The sequence below is a fragment of the Somniosus microcephalus genome, chromosome 2, assembly GCF_052327205.1.
Source record: "Somniosus microcephalus isolate GS21.2 chromosome 2, FLI_Smic_1.0, whole genome shotgun sequence".
Taxonomy (NCBI): domain Eukaryota; kingdom Metazoa; phylum Chordata; class Chondrichthyes; order Squaliformes; family Somniosidae; genus Somniosus; species Somniosus microcephalus.
The window spans coordinates 367,577,470-367,595,305 of record NC_140988.1 but is presented as its reverse complement, the minus strand read 5'-3'; the positions used below and the strand labels follow the sequence as shown (position 1 = coordinate 367,595,305).

Here is a 17,836-nt window from a genome sequence, read left to right as displayed (position 1 = left end):
AATGAGTTATGATCTGGAATGCGCTGCCTGAAAGGGCGGTGGAAGCAGATTCAACAGTAACTTTCAAAAGGGAATTGGATAAATACTTGAAAAGGTTAAATTTGCACAGCTACGGGGAAAGAGAAGGGGGAATGGAACTAATTGGTTAGTTCTTTCAAAGAGCCTGCATAGGCACGATGAGCCAAATGGCCTCCTTCTGTGCTGTATGTTTCTGTGAGGTGAAGGTAGTCCTCCTTCCAATGCTGATTTTATTAAAGAACATCAGCAATGGACTCTCGTATAGTACTGAGGCGCTGCTGCATTGTCCGAGTTTTTAGTCCTTTGGGCGCGATGTTAAACCTGGGCTCCACCTGCCTGCTCAGGTGGATGCAATAGATCACAGAGCACTACCTGAAAAGCAGGGGAGTTCTCCTGATATCCTGGCCAACATTCTTTCCTCAGGCAATACCACCCAAGAGTGGTTACTCATATCACTGTGACATTGCTTACTCAGAATGGCCATCGTATTTGCCTACTGAACAACAGTCGCTAAACATCGAAATAATTCATTGTAGGTGTAGCACTTTTAGATGTTTCGATAAAACGTGACAGGCTATAAAAGAAAAGGCTTGCATTGATATAGTGCCTTTCATGACCTCAGGATGTCCCAAAGCGCTTCACAGCCAATGAAGTACTTTTGAAGTGTAGTCACTGTTGTAATGTTGGAAACGCGGCAGCCAATTTGTGCACAGCAAGGTCCGGCAATGAGATGATGACCAGATCACCTGTTTTAGGTGTTGGTCGAGGGATATACTGGACAGGACACTGGGGATAACTCTCCTGCTCTTCTTCAAAAAAGTGCCATGGGATCTTTTACATCCACCTGAGAATGCAGACAGAAGGTTTCACATCTCTTCCGAAAGGCAGCACCTCAGACAGTGCAACACTCCCTCAGTACTGCACTGGGAGTGTTGGCCTGGCTTTTGTGCTCAGGTCTCTGGTGGGATTTGAACCTTTAGATTGGCAAATTAGCCATGTCACTCCACTATTTATGAACGGCGAGAGAGGAAAACCAGGAAATTATAGACCAGTTAGCCTAACATCTATTGTCGGGAAATCACTAGAGTTTATAATTAAGGATAAGGTGACTGAACACCTCGAAAATTTTCCGTTGATCAGAGAGCCAGCATGGATTTGTGAAAGGTAGGTCATGTCTGACAAACCTGATTGATTTTTTTTGAAGAGCTGACTAAAGTAGTGGACAGGGGAATGTTATTTATATGGACTTCCAGAAGGCATTTGCTAAAGTCCCGCATAAGAGACGGTTAACTAAGGTTGAAGCCCATGGAATTGAAGACATATTATTGACCTGGTTCGGAAATTAGCTGAGCGGCAGGAGACAGAGAGTAGGGATAATGGGTAGGTACTCAAATTGGCAGGATGTGACTAGTGGTGTCCCACTGGGATCAGTGTTGGGGCCTCAACTATTCACAGTATTTATTAACAACTTAGTTGATGACATAGAAAGCCACATATCCAAATTTGCTGATGACACAAAGATAGGCGGCAGTGTCGATGAAAACCTAAAATTACAAAGGGATATCGACAGTTATCGGCAAAGCAGTGGCAAATGGATTTCAATGTAGGCAAATCTGAGGTCATTCACTTTGGACCTAAAAAGGATACAACAGGATACTTTCTAAATGGTGAAAAGCTAAAACCAGTGGATGTCCAAAGAGACTTGGGGGGTCCAGGTACATAGTTCATTAAAATGTCATGAACAGGTACAGAAAATAATCAAAAAGGCTAATGGAATGCCGGCCTTTATATCTAGAGGACTAGAATACAAGGGGGTAGAAGTTATGCTGCAACTGTACAAAACCCTGGTTAGACCACACCTGGAGCACTGTGAGCAGTTCTGGGCACCACACCTTAGGAAGGATATATTGGCCTTGGAGGGAGTGCAGCGTAGGTTTACCAGGATGATACCCGGACTTCAAGGGTTAAGTTACGAGGAGAGATTACACAAATTAGGGTTGTATTCCCTAGAGTTTAGAAGGTTAAGGGGTGATTTGATCAAAGTTTTCAAGATATTAAGGGGAACAGAGAGGGTGGATAGAGAGAAACTATTTCTGCTGGTTGGGGATTCTAGCACTAGGGGGCATAGTCTAAAAATTAGACTTTCAGGAGTGAAATTAGGAAACACTTCTACACACCAAGGGTGGTAGAAGTTTGGAACTCTCTACCACCACCAGCAGTTGATGCTAGATCAATTGTTAATTTTAAATTGGAGATTGATAGCTTTCTGTTAACCAAAAGTATTGAGGGATATGGGGAAAGGTGGGTATATGGAGTTAGGTCACAGATCAGCCACGATCTCACTGAATGGCCTAATCCTGTTGCTATATTCCGATGAACTTTCAACCTTCTGGCTCAGAGGCGAGAGTGCTACCCACTGAGCCAAGGCATCTCGTATATAAATGTAGGTCCGCCATTCAAGGGTTGGAAGTTAGAAAAAATACAAGCTAATTAACAATGGATTTCATTTATTTATTTCTCCAATATGACAAAATAAACACATTCTGCATTGCACCCCTCTGTACATTCAATGCATATATCCCGATTCTTTCAATATACAGAACGCAGACAGTTCCCACTCAACGTTTCCAAGGACAGACATTGCTCAAATTTCTTTTTGCATTTTTTTTTAACTAAACTCCCAAAGGGAGATCAGATTACAAGCAGAATACTGAAGTACCAAAATAAAGAAAGAGAGAGAAAGAGAAAGATTGATCTTCGGTTATGGTTAAACTTTGCGAGTTATTTCACAGCTTAGCGAGCACGGCATGGTGTGACGATACAGCGTGACTGTTGCAGCTGAATGGAGCACAGTGTTCGGGCGTTGCCTAATCGAATCCCTGCCAGTCACTTTGTTCGGAGTCGTACTCCAGTTCTGGGCCTATGCACTTGACACCTTCCAACAGCATGGGGGTCCCGTGGAGCCGGTCTGAAACACAAGCAAAATTGGGAATGGTAGATTACACGTGTATTGGCCACTATTATTCCGCTGCTAAAAATGGCCTTGTTTTATCCAGTTAACTTTGAGCCTTGAAGTTATTGAGGCGCATCAATTTTATTAGCAAACTTTCAACGATGGATCAACTTTTGAAACCGGAACGCTTGGATTTGGACCCGCATGCTTCGGATGCATCGGCACGGTTTGGACACTGGTTCCAGTGCTTGGAATTTTTTATGGCCAACTCCAAAGCCGTCACAGCCTCTAAAGCCACCGGAGATGTGAAACTCGGGATCCTGCAGAATCGGGTAAGCCACTGGGTTTTTCCACTCATCCAAGACGCCGCCACCTACCTGGATGCCTGCAACATTCTAAAGGCCCACTAACAGCGGCCTACCAACGAGGTGTACGCCAGGCATCTGCTTGCTACCTGCACACAGCGACCCGGAGAGTCGCTAGAGGACTTTCTAGTCACCCTAAAAGTGCTTGGCAAAGACTGCAAATGCAAAGACGTGAAAGCCACGGTATACACAGACGAGCTTATTCGGGATGCCTTTATCGCAGGCCTTAGCTCTAATTACATCCGGCAGAGACTGCTAGAGAAAACGGGCCTAGATCTGACACAGGCTGTGGACACAGCGCGATCGCTGGATGTGGCTCAGAAGAACTCTGACTCCTACTCGTCAGGCCACGCGGCCCACGCCGCATCTGCTTCCCCGCCCGGTAGCCCAACACCGTCGGGGCCCTGCTCTCCCCCCAGAAGCCCTACGACCGCCGCGACGCATCGGGGCCCCAAATGCTACTTCTGCGGGCAGCCGAAGCACACCAGGAACCTGTGCCCGGCGAAAGGCACCACCTGCTGTAAGTGCGGTAAGAAGGGGCACTTTGGGAAGGTGTGCAGAGGGAACCCCGCAAGCAAACCCGCCACCGCCGCGTGCGCGCCGTGGGAGCGGCCATCTTGTCCGACCTCGTGGGGTCCGCCATCTCGCGAGCAGACATCATGGACGCCATCTTACCCGGCTTCGTGTGGCCCACCATCTTGTCCCGATCAGGGCCCTACAGTGGCGTCGATCACAGTGGACCAGTCCAGACCGCACCCACTATCCAAATCGATGGTGGACATCGAGGTAAACGGGTGCAAGGTTAAATGTTTAATTGACAGCGGGAGCACGGAGAGCTTCATTCACCCTGGTCTGGTACAACGACTCTCTCTAACTATAGTCCCTACTCAGGGCACGATCTCTATGGCCGACAAAACCCAGATATCGACTATTGCGGGTTACTGCGCGGTACGATTGTCCGTTAAAGGCACTGTATATAATAATTTTAAACTGTTAATTATGAAGGATTTATGTGTGAGCGTGATCTTGGGCCTGGATTTTCAGTGCCACCACCAAAGCATCACGCTCAATTTCGGTGGGACCCAGCCGCCCCTCACAGTGTGCGGTCTGGCTACCCTGAAGGTAAAGCCGCCTTCGCTATTCGCGAACCTTACCCCTAACTGCCGGCCAATAGCGACCAAAAGCAGGAGGTACAGCTGGGAGGACAGGCGGTTTATCGCGACCGAGGTAGACAGGCTCCTGAGGGAGCGCATTATTGAACGCAGCAACAGCCCGTGGCGCGCCCAAGTGGTGGTGGTGAGGGGTAGCGAGAAGAAGCGGATGGTGATTGACTATAGTCAAACAGTCAACATCTATACCCAACTAGACGCCTACCCGCTAACCCGCATATCCGAGATGGTGAACCAAATCGCCCAATACCGGGTGTTCTCCACTATCGACCTCAAGTCAGCGTACCACCAGCTCCCTATCAGACCAGAGGACTGTTCGCACACCGCCTTCGAGGCAAACGGACGCCTCTACCAGTTCCTCAGAGTCCCCTTTGGGGTGACGAATGGGGTCTCGGTCTTTCAGAGGGAGATGGACCGCATGGTCGATGACTACCACTTGCAGGCAACCTTCCCCTATCTCGACAACATCACCATCTGCGGCCACAACCAACAGGACCACGACTCAAACCTCGCGAGGTTTCTGAAAACCGCACAAAAACTCAACCTCACCTACAACGAGGACAAGTGCGTTTTCAACACCACGCGCCTCTGCATACTAGGCAGCGTGGTGGAGAATGGGGAAATCGGACCAGACCCCGACCGATTGCGCCCCCTACGGGAGCTGCCCCTGCCCAACACTCCCAAAGCCCTGAAAAGGTGCCTGGGGTTATTCTCGTATTATGCCCAATGGGTCCCTAACTACTCCGATAAAGCCCGCCCCCTCTTGAAAGCATCCTCTTTCCCGCTCTCTGCTGAGGCCCATGCTGCCTTCAAAAGCATTAAGCAGGATATTGAGCGGGCCACGCTACAGGCAGTGGACGAGAACACTCCCTTTCAAGTGGAAAGTGATGCGTCTGACTTTGCCTTGGCGGCCACCCTCAACCAGGCGGGGCGGCCCGTAGCTTTCTTCTCAAGGACCCTCCAGGGGCCCGAGATCAGACACTCCTCCGTGGAAAAGGAGGCCCAAGCCATCGTGGAGGCAGTGCGCCGCTGGCGGCACTACCTAGCCAGCAAACGCTTCACCCTACTTACCAACCAGCGGTCGGTAGCGTTTATGTTCAATAATAAACAGAGGGGGAAGATTAAAAATAATAAGATTCTTAGGTGGCGGATCGAGCTCTCCACCTTAGAGTACGACATCATATACCGGCCGGGGGCCCTTAACGAATCCCCCGACACCCTCTCACAAGGGATGTGTGCCAACGCCACCGGGGATCGGCTACAGACCCTCCACAACGACCTCTGCCACCCAGGGGTCACACGGCTGTTCCACTTCATAAAGTCCCGCAACTTACCCTACTCGATTGAGGAAGTTCGGTCTCTGACCAGGAACTGCCGCACTTGCGCGGAGTGCAAGCCTCGGTTCTACCGCCCTGATAGAGCCCACCTAATCAAAGCTACACGGCCCTTTGAGCGGCTTAGCTTAGATTTCAAGGGCCCCCTCCCGTCCGTCGACCGCAATGTTTACTTCCTGAACATTGTGGACGAGTACTCCCGTTTCCCATTCGCCTTCCCCTGCCCAGACATGACCAGCGCCACGGTCATTAAATGCCTCAACAGCCTGTTCTGCCTGTTCGGTATGCCAAGCTATATCCACACGGATAGGGGGGCGTCCTTCATGAGTGAAGAGCTACGCCAGTACATGCTGTCCAAGGGGATTGCCACGAGCCGTACCACCAGCTACAACCCCCGGGGTAACGGTCAGGTGGAGCGAGAGAACGGGACAGTATGGAGGGCAGTCACTCTAACTCTAAGGACCAAGGGCCTCCCTATCTCCCGCTGGCAGGAAGTCCTCCCAGATGTGCTCCACTCAATACGGTCACTATTGTGTACCGCCACTAATGCCACGCCTCATGAGCTAATGTTTGTGTTTCCCCGGAAATCCACCTCAGGCGTATCGATACCGTCATGGCTCTCCACCCCAGGTCCGGTACTTTTGCAGAAGCATGTGAGGGGCCACAAGACGGACCCTCTCGTGGAGCCAGTGCACCTGCTCCACGCCAACCCACAATATGCGTATGTCCGGCACGCCGACGGACGGGAGGACACTGTGTCCATAAAAGACCTTGCCCCAGCCGGTAACAACAGCAACAACGACAACGACTACAACAACAACAGCAACAACGACAACAACCACAACAACAACAGCAACAACGACAACAACCACAACAACTATTACCCACCCACTCCACCCACTATTCTTTCATCACCCCCGGAAGAACACCAGCCAACGGTACCCCCACCACCTACTCCTTCAACAACCCCGGTGGCGCCCCCGGCAGAGACCCAGGAGGTCACCTGGGACACCCAGCCGGCACCCGCGGCACCGCAACCGTTACGTCGGTCACAGAGGACTATCACACCCCCGGACAGACTAAATCTGTAGAAGGGGTGAATGTGATGAGATATGTCATTCATCAGACTCTGTATTTAACTACATATATTGTATTGCCTGCTCCGGTGTTTTACCTTGTATTGTATATAGTGCACCGCCCCCTTTCTCCCCATTGGGTGTGTCGGCTCCACCCATACCTGGCCCTACTTAAGACAAGCCCAGGCTTGTCTTGCAGCAGAACAGCAGAATGCTAGGTGAAGACACAGGCATCTTTCTTTGCTAATAAAAGCCTTGTTTTATCCAGTTAACTTTGAGCCTTGAAGTTATTGAGGCGCGTCAGTGCTTAATACAGTTTTCAGTTGGAGAATCCTCACTAGGCTGTGGGGAGAGTTCAGGGCAGCAAGTTAAGAAAGAGGACAGAACTTGCACGGCTCCCAGTTAAGCAGCACCTCAATTTTAAAATTCTCATCCTTGTTTTCAAATCCCTCCATGGCCTCACCCCTCCCTATCTCTGTAATCTCCTTCAGCCCTACAACCCCGAGATATCTGCGCTCCTCCAATTCTGCCCTCTTGGGCATCCCTGATGATAATCGCTCAACCATTGGTGGCCGTACTTTTCTAAGTAACTTAAACTTGCAATACTCAAAATAAGTTATTAAACAAATTGGTTTTTTTTTAAATCACATATTTCATGATGGCGTGGTTAAACTGACCATTGACTACTCTTCTGCAGCTTTTAATGCCTTCCTTGAAGATTTTACTTCAAGGCTTCAGTTTCTGTCTCCCCACCCCCCACAACAGTTGGAAGGGTTGTCAAGCAGGTGCAAACTGGCATGCATCAGTAGGTTTTCTGATGAAGGAAAGTGCGTGACCCCTCACCATGGAGGATTTGAAAGTTGTTTTCTTACCAAAAAAACATAATTCTGGCCAATATGTCTCCCTCAAACAACGTAACAGAAAAACAGATAATCTGGTCATTATCACATTGCGGATTGTGGGAGCTTGCTGTGTGCAAATTGGCTGCTGGGTTTCCCACATTACAACAGTGACTCCACTTCAAAAGTACTTCATTGGCTGTAAAGCACTTTGAGACGTCCGGTGGTCGTGAAAGGCGCTATATTTTTCTTTCTTTCTTTCAAAAAGCTTGGAAATAAACTGAAAATTGAATTTTCAAAGCTTCAATTCCAAAATCATTAAAAGTAGCAACACAGGGTTAAACAAGACCATAAAAAGTGCAAACAAAGCACTGGGGTTCATGTCTAAAGGGATATAACTGAAAAGCAGAAAAGTTATGTTGAACTTGTATAGAATCTTGGTTAGACTGCACTTAGGGGTACTGTGCACAGTTCTGGTCTCCAAATTTCAAAAATGATATGGAAGGCAAAAAAGATTTACAAGAATGATACCAAAACTCAGAGGGTACAACTATCAGGAAAGACTGACCAGGCTGGGGCTCTTTTCTCTAGAAAAGAGAAGACTGAGAGATGACCTGATAGAGGTCTTTAATTTTATGAAAGGGTTCAATAGGGTCGACAGAGAGGATGTTTCCACTTGTTGGCCGGGGGAGGGGGGGGGGCAGAGTTCAAAACTAGGGGCCATAAATATAAGATGGCCACTAATAAATCCAATAAGGAATTGACATCAATGGGATTGAAGTCCCACGTAAAAAAAACATAAGAATTAGGAGCAGGGAGTCGGCCATACGACCCTTCAAGCCTGCTCCGCCATTCAATAAGATCATGGCTAATCTTCGATCTCAACTCCATTTTCCCATCTTATCCCCATATCCGTCGATTCCCCAAGAGTCCAAAAATCTATCGAGCTCAGCCTTGAATATAAGAACATAAGAACTAGGAATTCACAAGAAACTTCTTTACTCAAGGAATGGTGAGAATGTGGAACTCGCGACCACAGGGAGTAGTTGAGGCGAATAGTATAGGCTGGATTTAAGGGGAAGCTCGATAAGTACATGAGGGAGAAAGGAATAAAAAGGATATGCTGATAGGGCGAGATGAAGTAAGGTGTGAGGAGGCTCAAGTGGAGCATAAACACCGGCATGGAACTGTTGGGCTGAATGGCTTATTTCTGTGCTGACAAATTCTGTGTTATTTGAGGCAAGTCTCATACTTAAAACATTAGAACTTCTTTTCCATTATGAACTGCTTGCTGTATATTTAAAATATGATAGCCAGGGGGGATGGAAATAGTACGACAGTAAGAGCATGCACGCGCCCTCCACCAATGTGAGAATTCACATGAAGGGGAATGAAGTCCCACGTAATAACATAAGAATTAGGAGCAGGGAGTAGGCCATATGACCCTTCAGGCCTGCTCCACCATTCAATCAGATCATGGCTGATCATCTACATCAACTCCACTTTCCTGCCTGATCCCCATATCCCTCGATTCCCCTGGAGTCCAAAAATCTATCTATCTCAGCCTTGAATGTAAGAACATAAGAAATATGAGCAGGAGTAGGCCATTTGGCCCCTCAAGCTTGCTCCGCCATTCAATAAGATCATGGCTGATCTTCTGCCTCAATTCCACTTTCCTGCACTATCCCCATATCCCTTGATCCCCTTAATATCCAAAAATCTATCGATCTCTGTCTTGAATATACTCAATGACTGAGCCTCCACAGCCCTCTGGGGTAGAGAATTCCCAAGATTCGCCACCTTCTGACTGAAGAAATGTCTCCTCATCTCAGTCCTAAATGGCCAACCCCTTATTTTGAGACTGTGACCCCTGGTCCTAGACTCTCCAGCCAGGGGAAACAGCCTCTCAGCATCTACCCTGTCAATCCCCTGCAGAATCTTATATGCTTCAATGAGATCACCTCTCATTCTTCTAAACTCCAGGAAGTATAGGCCCAGCAATCTCAGCTGACACTCAGAGACCTGGTTGCAAGTTGACCAGGGCTGGGAACTGAATATTTCAGGGTATTTGACAATTCGGAAGGATAGACAGAAAGGAAAGGGAGGTGGGGTGGCTTTGTTGGTAAAGGATGGGATCAGTGCAGTGGTGAGAAGTGATATTGGCCCAGAAGATCAAGATGTAGAATCGGTTTGGGTGGAAAAAATAATAAGGGGAAAGTCTCTGGTGGGCGTAGTCTACAGGCCCCCGAACAGTAGCAATACTGTTGGACAGAGTATAAATCAACAAATAATGGAGGCCTGTAAAAAAGGTACGGTAATAATCATGGGTGATTTTAATCTCCATATTGATTGGACCAATCAAATTGGCCATGGTAGCCTGGAGGAGGAGTTCATAGAGTGTATCCAGGATGGTTTCCTAGAACAGTATGTAATGGAACCCACCAGGGAGCAGGCTATCTTGGATCTGGCTATCTTGGATCTGGTACTGTGTAATGAGACAGAATTAATAAATGGTCTTATAGTAAAGGATCCTCTAGGAAAGAGTGATCATAGCATGGTTGAATTTCAAATTAAGTTGGAGGGTGAGAAAGTTATATCTCAAACCAGTGTCCTGATCTTAAACAAAGGCAATTAAAATGGCACGAGGGCAGAACTGGCTAAATAAATTAAAGGGTAAGACAGTTGAAATGCAGTGGCAGACATTTAAAGAGATATTTCATAACTCTCAACAAAAATATATTCCAGTGAGAAAGAAAGATTTCAAGAGAAGGGAGCACCATCTGTGGCTAACAAAGGAAGTAAAGGATGGTACAGGTTCAGCGTCCGAAATCCGGAGTTCCGGGCCGATTGGTGGCAGGGTCGTCCGGAATCCGTAAAATGTTCCGGAATCCGGACACCCTGTCAAACCACAACCTGGGCCCAGGCATTTCCGGACTCGGAACGCGTTTCTGATGTCTGAAGTCCGGAAACGCCCGAGCCCAGGTTGCGATATTTCCGGACTTCGGACATCAGAAACACGTTCCGAAGTGCGGAAAAACTCGAAAACCGGCAAGACCTCGGCCCCGAGGTTGCCGGATTCGGGACGCTCAACCTGTATCAAATTAAAAACAAAGGCATACAATGTTGCCAAGATTGATGGGAGGCCAGAGGATTGGGAAATTTTTAAGAACCAGCAAAGGATGGCTAAAAAAAGAGATGAATTGTGAGAGTAAACTGGCAAGAAATATTAAAACAGATAGTAAGAGCTTCTACAGGTATATAAGGAAGAGAGTAGCTAAAGTAAACGTTGGTCCCTTAGAGGATGAGACTGGGGAATTAATAATGGGGAACGGGGAAATGGCAGAGACTCTGAACAAATATTTTGTATCTGTCTTCACGGTAGAAGACACTAACAACATCGCAATAATGGATAATCAAGGGGCCACAGGGAGGGGGTAACTAAAGACAATCACTATCACTAAGGAAATAGCACTTGGTAAAATAATGGGACTAAAAGACGACAAGTCCCCTGGGCCAGATGGCCTGAATCCCAGGGTCATAAAAGAAGTGGCTGCAGAGATGGTGGATGCATTGGTTGCAATATACCAAAATTCCGAGTTTCTTCTCTCAGAGGGTCGTGAATCTGTGGAATTCATTGCCCCAGAGAGCCATGGAGGCTGGGTCATTTAAATACATTTAAGGTGGAGATAGACAGATTTTTGCATGATAAGGGAGTGAAGGATTATGGGGAGCGGGCGGGGAAGTAACATTGAGCCCAAGATCAGCCATGATCTTACTGAATGGCGGAGCAGGCTCGAGGGGCCAAGTGGCCTATTCCTGCTCCTATTTCTTATGTTCTAGTGCAGGCAGTGCTACACTGTCGTCCTTTGGGTGAGATATTAAGCCAAGGACCCCTTTTACCTCCCAGGAAGTGCATGGCCTTCGATGCAGTTCACCATTCAATGACCAGCTGGACTCCCACCAGCAGAGCTCTCGTGAGGCACGGGGTCACACGGGCCGTAGAAGTTGCCGATTCAAATCCCTGGTCTCAGCTACGGTGCTGTGGTTAGCATCAGTAATCTTGGGCTAGGGAATGTCGGGCTTGGTTTTCGCTCCAGATTTTTAACAGGTGACGCTCCAACCCCCACCCACCACTCACCGGCACAGTGCGTCTGTGGGGTTTGGGTGCAGGCTTGGAGCCCCCTCCCCTCACTGTACAGCAGCCTAGCGGTACTGGACTAGCAACCTAGAGGTTGAGAGTTCAAATCCCACCATGGTAATTTGTGGAACTGAATCCATGGCTAAATGACCATGAGAAGCAGTCTTACTGTTGTTAAAAACACAACTGGCTCACTGATGTCCTTCAGGGAAGGGAACCTGCCACCCCTACCAGGTCTGGGCCTACATGTGACTCCAGTCCCACACTATGTGACTGACCCGTAATGCCATCAGGGCAACGAAGGGTGCGTAACAAACACTGCCTTGCCAGTGTCGCCGGGGCTCATCGTGAAGAACACCCATGCGGTACCGGAGGGCCACTGGTGCCTGTGGAACTGCACCTCAGGATAGCAGCGGTAAAGGAGAGAGAAAAAAACAAATGTTTTCAGACAAAACATACGTAGAAACACATCTCAGCTGGTCAGAACCTTGTGGAGAGGAGGAGAAGTGAAGGGAGAGCGGGTGGGGCGGGATGGGCTGAGCGCAGATAATTGGTGGCGAGGAGGAGGGGAAGAGAGAACCATGTTGTGCATGTAAGAGAACTAAAGCTTGAGGCTGGTAGCAGGGAGAACGTTGCCTTTGATTCCAGTAGGTGGCAGCGAAGGCTGTAAGAGCCACTGTACCCAGTGTCTGGGCTAAGATTCGCTTTAACACAAGCTGGTTTCACGCCAATACGCACTTACGTTACTTGTAGCTCGCAAATTTGTGTGTGTGTTCGGGCACTTTCTGCCCCCTAACGGTGAGCATGTGTTCCAAGTTACTAGGGCTCAGGGGAATGCTGAAGAGATCGAGGCACTGTTTGCAGAGGAGCGGGGAGTTAGGGTTGCCAACGCTGGTTGAACATATTCCTGGAGGTTTTGTCACGTGACCCCCCCCCCCGCCAACACCATTGGTCGACCAACACATCCATCCTCGCGATGCACCAATCGGAAAGTGAACAGACTCTTCATTCTTTGAGGACAGATTGAGTAGATTGGGCCGATACTCTCTGGAGTTTAGAAGAATGAGAGGTGATCTCATTGAAACATATAAGATTCTGAGGGGGATTGACAGGGTAGATGCCGAGAGATTGTTTCCCCTGGCTGGAGAGCCTAGAACTAGGGGGCAAAGTCTCAGGATAAGGGGTCGGCCATTTAAGACTGAGATGAGGAGGACTTTCTTCACAAGAGATGCAAAGTGGTAAAAGACTAGGTCAGAGAGCACTTCATGCAGAGAGGGATCAGTGGTCAATGGTCTCGGGTGGAGCAGTGGCGGCCATAAGCCTGAATTACTGACAACTTGCATTTACACAGCGCCTTTAATGTAATAAAATGTCCCAGGGCGCATCACAGGAGCGTTATCAGACACATGAGGAGATATTAGGACAGGTGACCAAAAGTTTGGTCATAGAGGTAGGTTTTAAGGAGCCTCTTAAAGGAGGAAACAGAGGCAGAGAGGTTTAGGGAGGGAATTCCAAAGCTTAGGACCAAGGCAACAGAAGGCACGGCCGCCAATGGTGGAATAATGAAAATCGGGAATGTATAAGAGGTCAGAGTTGGAGGATCGGAGAGATCCCAGAGTTTGATGTGATGGGGAGAGGCGATCAGTGGGTTATCTGTGGAAGGAGGAGCGAGACGGGCAAAGGATCGCCCTCACCTGTACTCAGCCTCATGCTACGCTCAAGAATTTTATCCCACAGGCTTCAAAGCAACTTTGACATCAGAAGCTCTGATAATCACTTTTTTCCCACTGCGGGCCCCACACCCACCACAGACCTGTTCTGTAAGCACATACTGATAGCTTGCTCTGGCATCCACCCATTAATCCACCGTTCGTCCTACATCACTCGTTCATGTGGCAGATGAAATTTGTGAAGTGATAGATTTTGGTAGGAAGAACGAGGAGTGGCAATATAAACTAAAGGGTACAATCCTAAAGTGGGTGCATGAACAGAGAGACCTGGGGGTATATGTGCACAAATCATTGAAGGTGGCAGGGCAGGTTGAGAAAGTGGTTAAAAAAGCTTACGGGATCCTGGGTTTTATAAATAGAGGCATAGAGTACAAAAGCAAGGAAGTTATGATGAACCTTTATAAAGCCAGCACGGATTTGTTAAAGGCAAATCGTGTTTAACTAACTTGATCGAGTTTTTTGATGAGGTAACAGAGAGGGTTGATGAGGGCAATGCAGTTGACGTGGTGTACATGGGTTTCCAAAAGGCGTTCGACAAAGTGCCACATAATAGGCTTGCCAGCAAAGTTGAAGCCCAAGGAATAAAACAGACAGTGGCAGCATGGATACGAAATTGGCTAAGTGACAGGAAACAGAGAGTAGTGGTGAACGGTTGTTTTTCGGACTGGAGGAAGGTATACAGTGGTGTTCCCCAGGGGTCGGTTCTAGGACCACTGCTGTTCTTGATATATATATGTTAATGACTTGGACTTGGGAGTACAGGGCACAATTTCAAAATTTGCAGATGACGCAAAACTTGGAAGTATAGTGAACAGTGAGGAGGATAGTGATAGACTTCACGAGGACATAGACAGGCTGGTGGAATGGGCAGACATGTGGCAGATGAAATTTAATGCAGAAAAGTGCGAAGTGATACATTTTGGTAGAAAGAATGAAGAGAGACAATATAAACAAAAGGGTACAATCCTAAAATGGGTGCACGAACAGAGAGACTTAGGGGTATATGTGCACAAATCGTCGAAGGTGGCAGGGCAGGTTGAGAAAGCAGTTAAAAAAGCTTATGGGATCCTGGGCTTTATAAATAAAGGTATAGAGTACAAAAGCGTGGAAATTATGATGAACCTGTATAAATCACTGGTTCAACCTCAACTGGAGTATTGTATCCAATTCTGGGCACCGCACTTTAGGAAGGATGTGAAGGTCTTAGAGAGGGTCCAGAAAAGATTTACAAGACTGGTTCCAGGGATGAGGGACTTCAGATATGTGGATAGACTGGAGAAGCTGGGGTTGTTCTCCTTAGAGCAGAGAAGGTTGAGGGGATATTTGGTAGAGGTGTTCAAAATCATGAGGGGTTTAGACAGAGTCGATAGAGAGAAACTGGTCCCATTGGCAGAAGGATCGAGAACCAAAGGACACAGATTTAAGGTGATTGGCAGAAGAACTAGAGGCGGCATGAGGAAAAACTTTTTTACGCAGCGAGTGGTTAGGATCTGGAATGCACTGCCTGATAGGGTGGTGGAGGCAGATTCAATCACGGCTTTCAAAAAGGGAATTGGATAAGTACCTGAAGGAAAAAAAATTGCAGGGCTACGGGGAAAGGGCGAGGGAGTGGGACTAGCTGGCAGTGCTCTCGATGGGCCGAATGGCCTCCTTCTGTGCTGTAACCATTCTATCATTCACGTTCACCATTACCTGGCATTCTTCTCAATGAACTTGTGCATTGTTTAAAACCATGACCAGCCTCACTGTGTGTATGAGCAGCTGAAGCAAATCTAAACATCCATATTTACTCAACAACCACAGTATTGTATCTGAAGTTGATCATTCTGCTGTCTCATCTGTCGTTGTTAACAAACGAGCTGCACAGAAACTTAATATTCATGCCACTAACTATCTCCGCCTTCCATCTGCTTGTCTCCAGGGCAGTGAGCAATCCATTATTAATCATGTGAGATAGTTATCTTTCTCTCAAATGGCAGGACCAATTCAATCTGTATGTTTGCCTGTGATTGGGAAGCCCAGGTGAAGGGCCAAGGCCCCATGTGCAGGGCGTTGCCAAGGGTGACAAGAGCAAGAGGGAAGAGAAGAGTCAGAAAGCAGTGGTTTGGCAATGGCTAGCGTAAGTCAATGGCCAGGTTGGGTTTCATTAACCCGCGGTTGAATCTTGAGGTTTATTTTCTGAAAATGACGACAATTACTCCCAGAAACGTGAACAAAACTAAAAGTGGGAAAAAATGGGTTAGAGAGAGAAGAGGTGGGCAAGAGAGAGAGAGAGAAGGGGTGGGCGAGAGAGAGAGTGAGAAGGGGTGGGCGAGAGAGAGAGAGAAGGGGTGGGCAAGTGAGAGAGAGAGAGAGAGAGAGAGAGAGAGAGAGAGAGAGAGAGAGAGAGAGAGAGAGAAGGGGTGGGCAAGAGAGAGAGAGAGAGAGAGAGAGAGAGAGAAGGGGTGGACAAGAGAGAGAGAGAGAGAAGGGGTGGACAAGAGAGAGAGAGAGAGAGAAGGGGTGGAGAGAGAGAGAGAGAGAGAGAGAGAGAGAGAAGGGGTGGACAAGAGAGAGAGAAGGGGTGGACAAGAGAGAGAGAGAGAGAGAGAGAGAGAGAGAAGGGGTGGACAAGAGAGAGAGAGTGAGAGAGAAGGGGTGGACGAGAGAGAGAGAGAGAGAGAAAGAGAGAGTGAGAGAGAGAGAAGGGGTGGGCGAGAGAGAGAGAGAGAGAGAGAGAGAAGGGGTGGACAAGAGAGAGAGAGAGAGAGAGAGAGAGAGAGAGAGAGAGGAGAGAAGGGGTGGACGAGAGAGAGAGAGGGGGTGGACAAGAGAGAGAGAGAGAGAGAGAGAGAGAGAAGGGGTGGACAAAAGAGAGAGAGAGAGAGAGAGAGAGAGAGAGAGAGAGAGAGAAGGGGTGGACAAGAGAGAGAGAGAGAGAGAAGGGGTGGGAGAGAGAGAGAGAGAGAGAGAGAGAGAGAGAGAGAGAGAAGGGTGTGGACAAGAGAGAGAGAAGGGGTGGACAAGAATATGCGATCAATGTCTGGCTGGCGAGGTTGAAACAGAAATGCATTTCCTCCTAAAATGCGAAAAATTCAACACATCAAGAAACATATTATTCAACAAGCTAAGCCAAACAACCCCAGATTTCAAGGAATTGGATGATGTCAAAATTGAGATTAGTCCTAGGAGAAGGAGACAGACCATACCTTGGGGCTAAATATGTAACAACATGTCACAACCTGAGGACTGTTTAAAAGTAAGACTGTTTAAAATTAATATTGAACGTACCAAATGAAGTAGAAAGACTGTTTAAAATTAATATTGTTTAAAAGTAATATTGTATATACCCAACAAATGTCAAATCGATTGACACCTACAGAATGTTGGAAAACTGTACCTTTTTGCAATGTAAGCTTTGGCAATATGGTTCTCTGTAAACTTTCATGCCAATAAAGCATTTGAACTGAACTGAACTGAGAGAGAGAGAGAGAAGGGGTGGACAAGAGAGAGAGAGAGAGAGAGAGAGAGAGAGAGAGAGAAGGGGTGGACAAGAGAGAGAGAGAGAGAGAGAGAGTGAGAGAGAAGGGGTGGACAAGAGAGAGAGAGAGAGAGAGAGAGAGAGAGTCAGCTGCTACTGAAACTAAGTACTCAGCCGGACCCTGACCAGCCCCAGACCAACACAGCCGTCCAAACACCAATCCGAGTGAACCAAATCATTAAAAAATGCAAAGAAACCTACCTGGAACATTGGAACAAAATAACCGAAAGCCAAAGCAGATTAGAATGTTACCGGGCCCTAAAAAGAGAATATAAACTGGCAGACTACCTCACGACCATCAGAGACACAAAACAGAGACAGACCCTCACCAGGTACAGACTAAGCGACCACCAACTGGAAATTGAAAAAGGCAGATACAAGAAATCCTGGCAGCCTAGAGAGAATAGAATATGCGATCAATGTCTGGCTGGCGAGGTTGAAACAGAAATGCATTTCCTCCTAAAATGCGAAAAATTCAACACATCAAGAAACATATTATTCAACAAGCTAAGCCAAACAACCCCAGATTTCAAGGAATTGGATGATCTGTCAAAATTGAGATTAGTCCTAGGAGAAGGAGACAGACCATACCTTGGGGCCAAATATGTAACAACATGTCACAACCTGAGGACTGTTTAAAAGTAAGACTGTTTAAAATTAATATTGAACGTACCAAATGAAGTAGAAAGACTGT

The 17,836-nt window shown here is 47.5% G+C and overlaps 1 protein-coding gene across 4 annotated transcripts in view; it reads right to left on the bottom strand.

The window, feature by feature from the left end:
* Positions 1–2,508: 2,508 nt before the first annotated feature.
* Positions 2,509–17,836, bottom strand: part of adisspb (adipose secreted signaling protein b) — a 206,735-nt gene continuing 191,407 nt past the window's right edge. For 3 of the 4 annotated variants that reach the window (XM_085975660.1, XM_085975669.1, XM_085975665.1), the window contains one exon: positions 2,509–2,986. In XM_085975660.1, coding sequence (XP_085831786.1) covers positions 2,886–2,986 — 101 coding nt within the window. In that variant the 3' untranslated portion in view covers positions 2,509–2,885. The remainder of the gene's footprint in view (positions 2,987–17,836) is intronic. The other variant, XM_085975663.1, reaches the window with a different exon arrangement.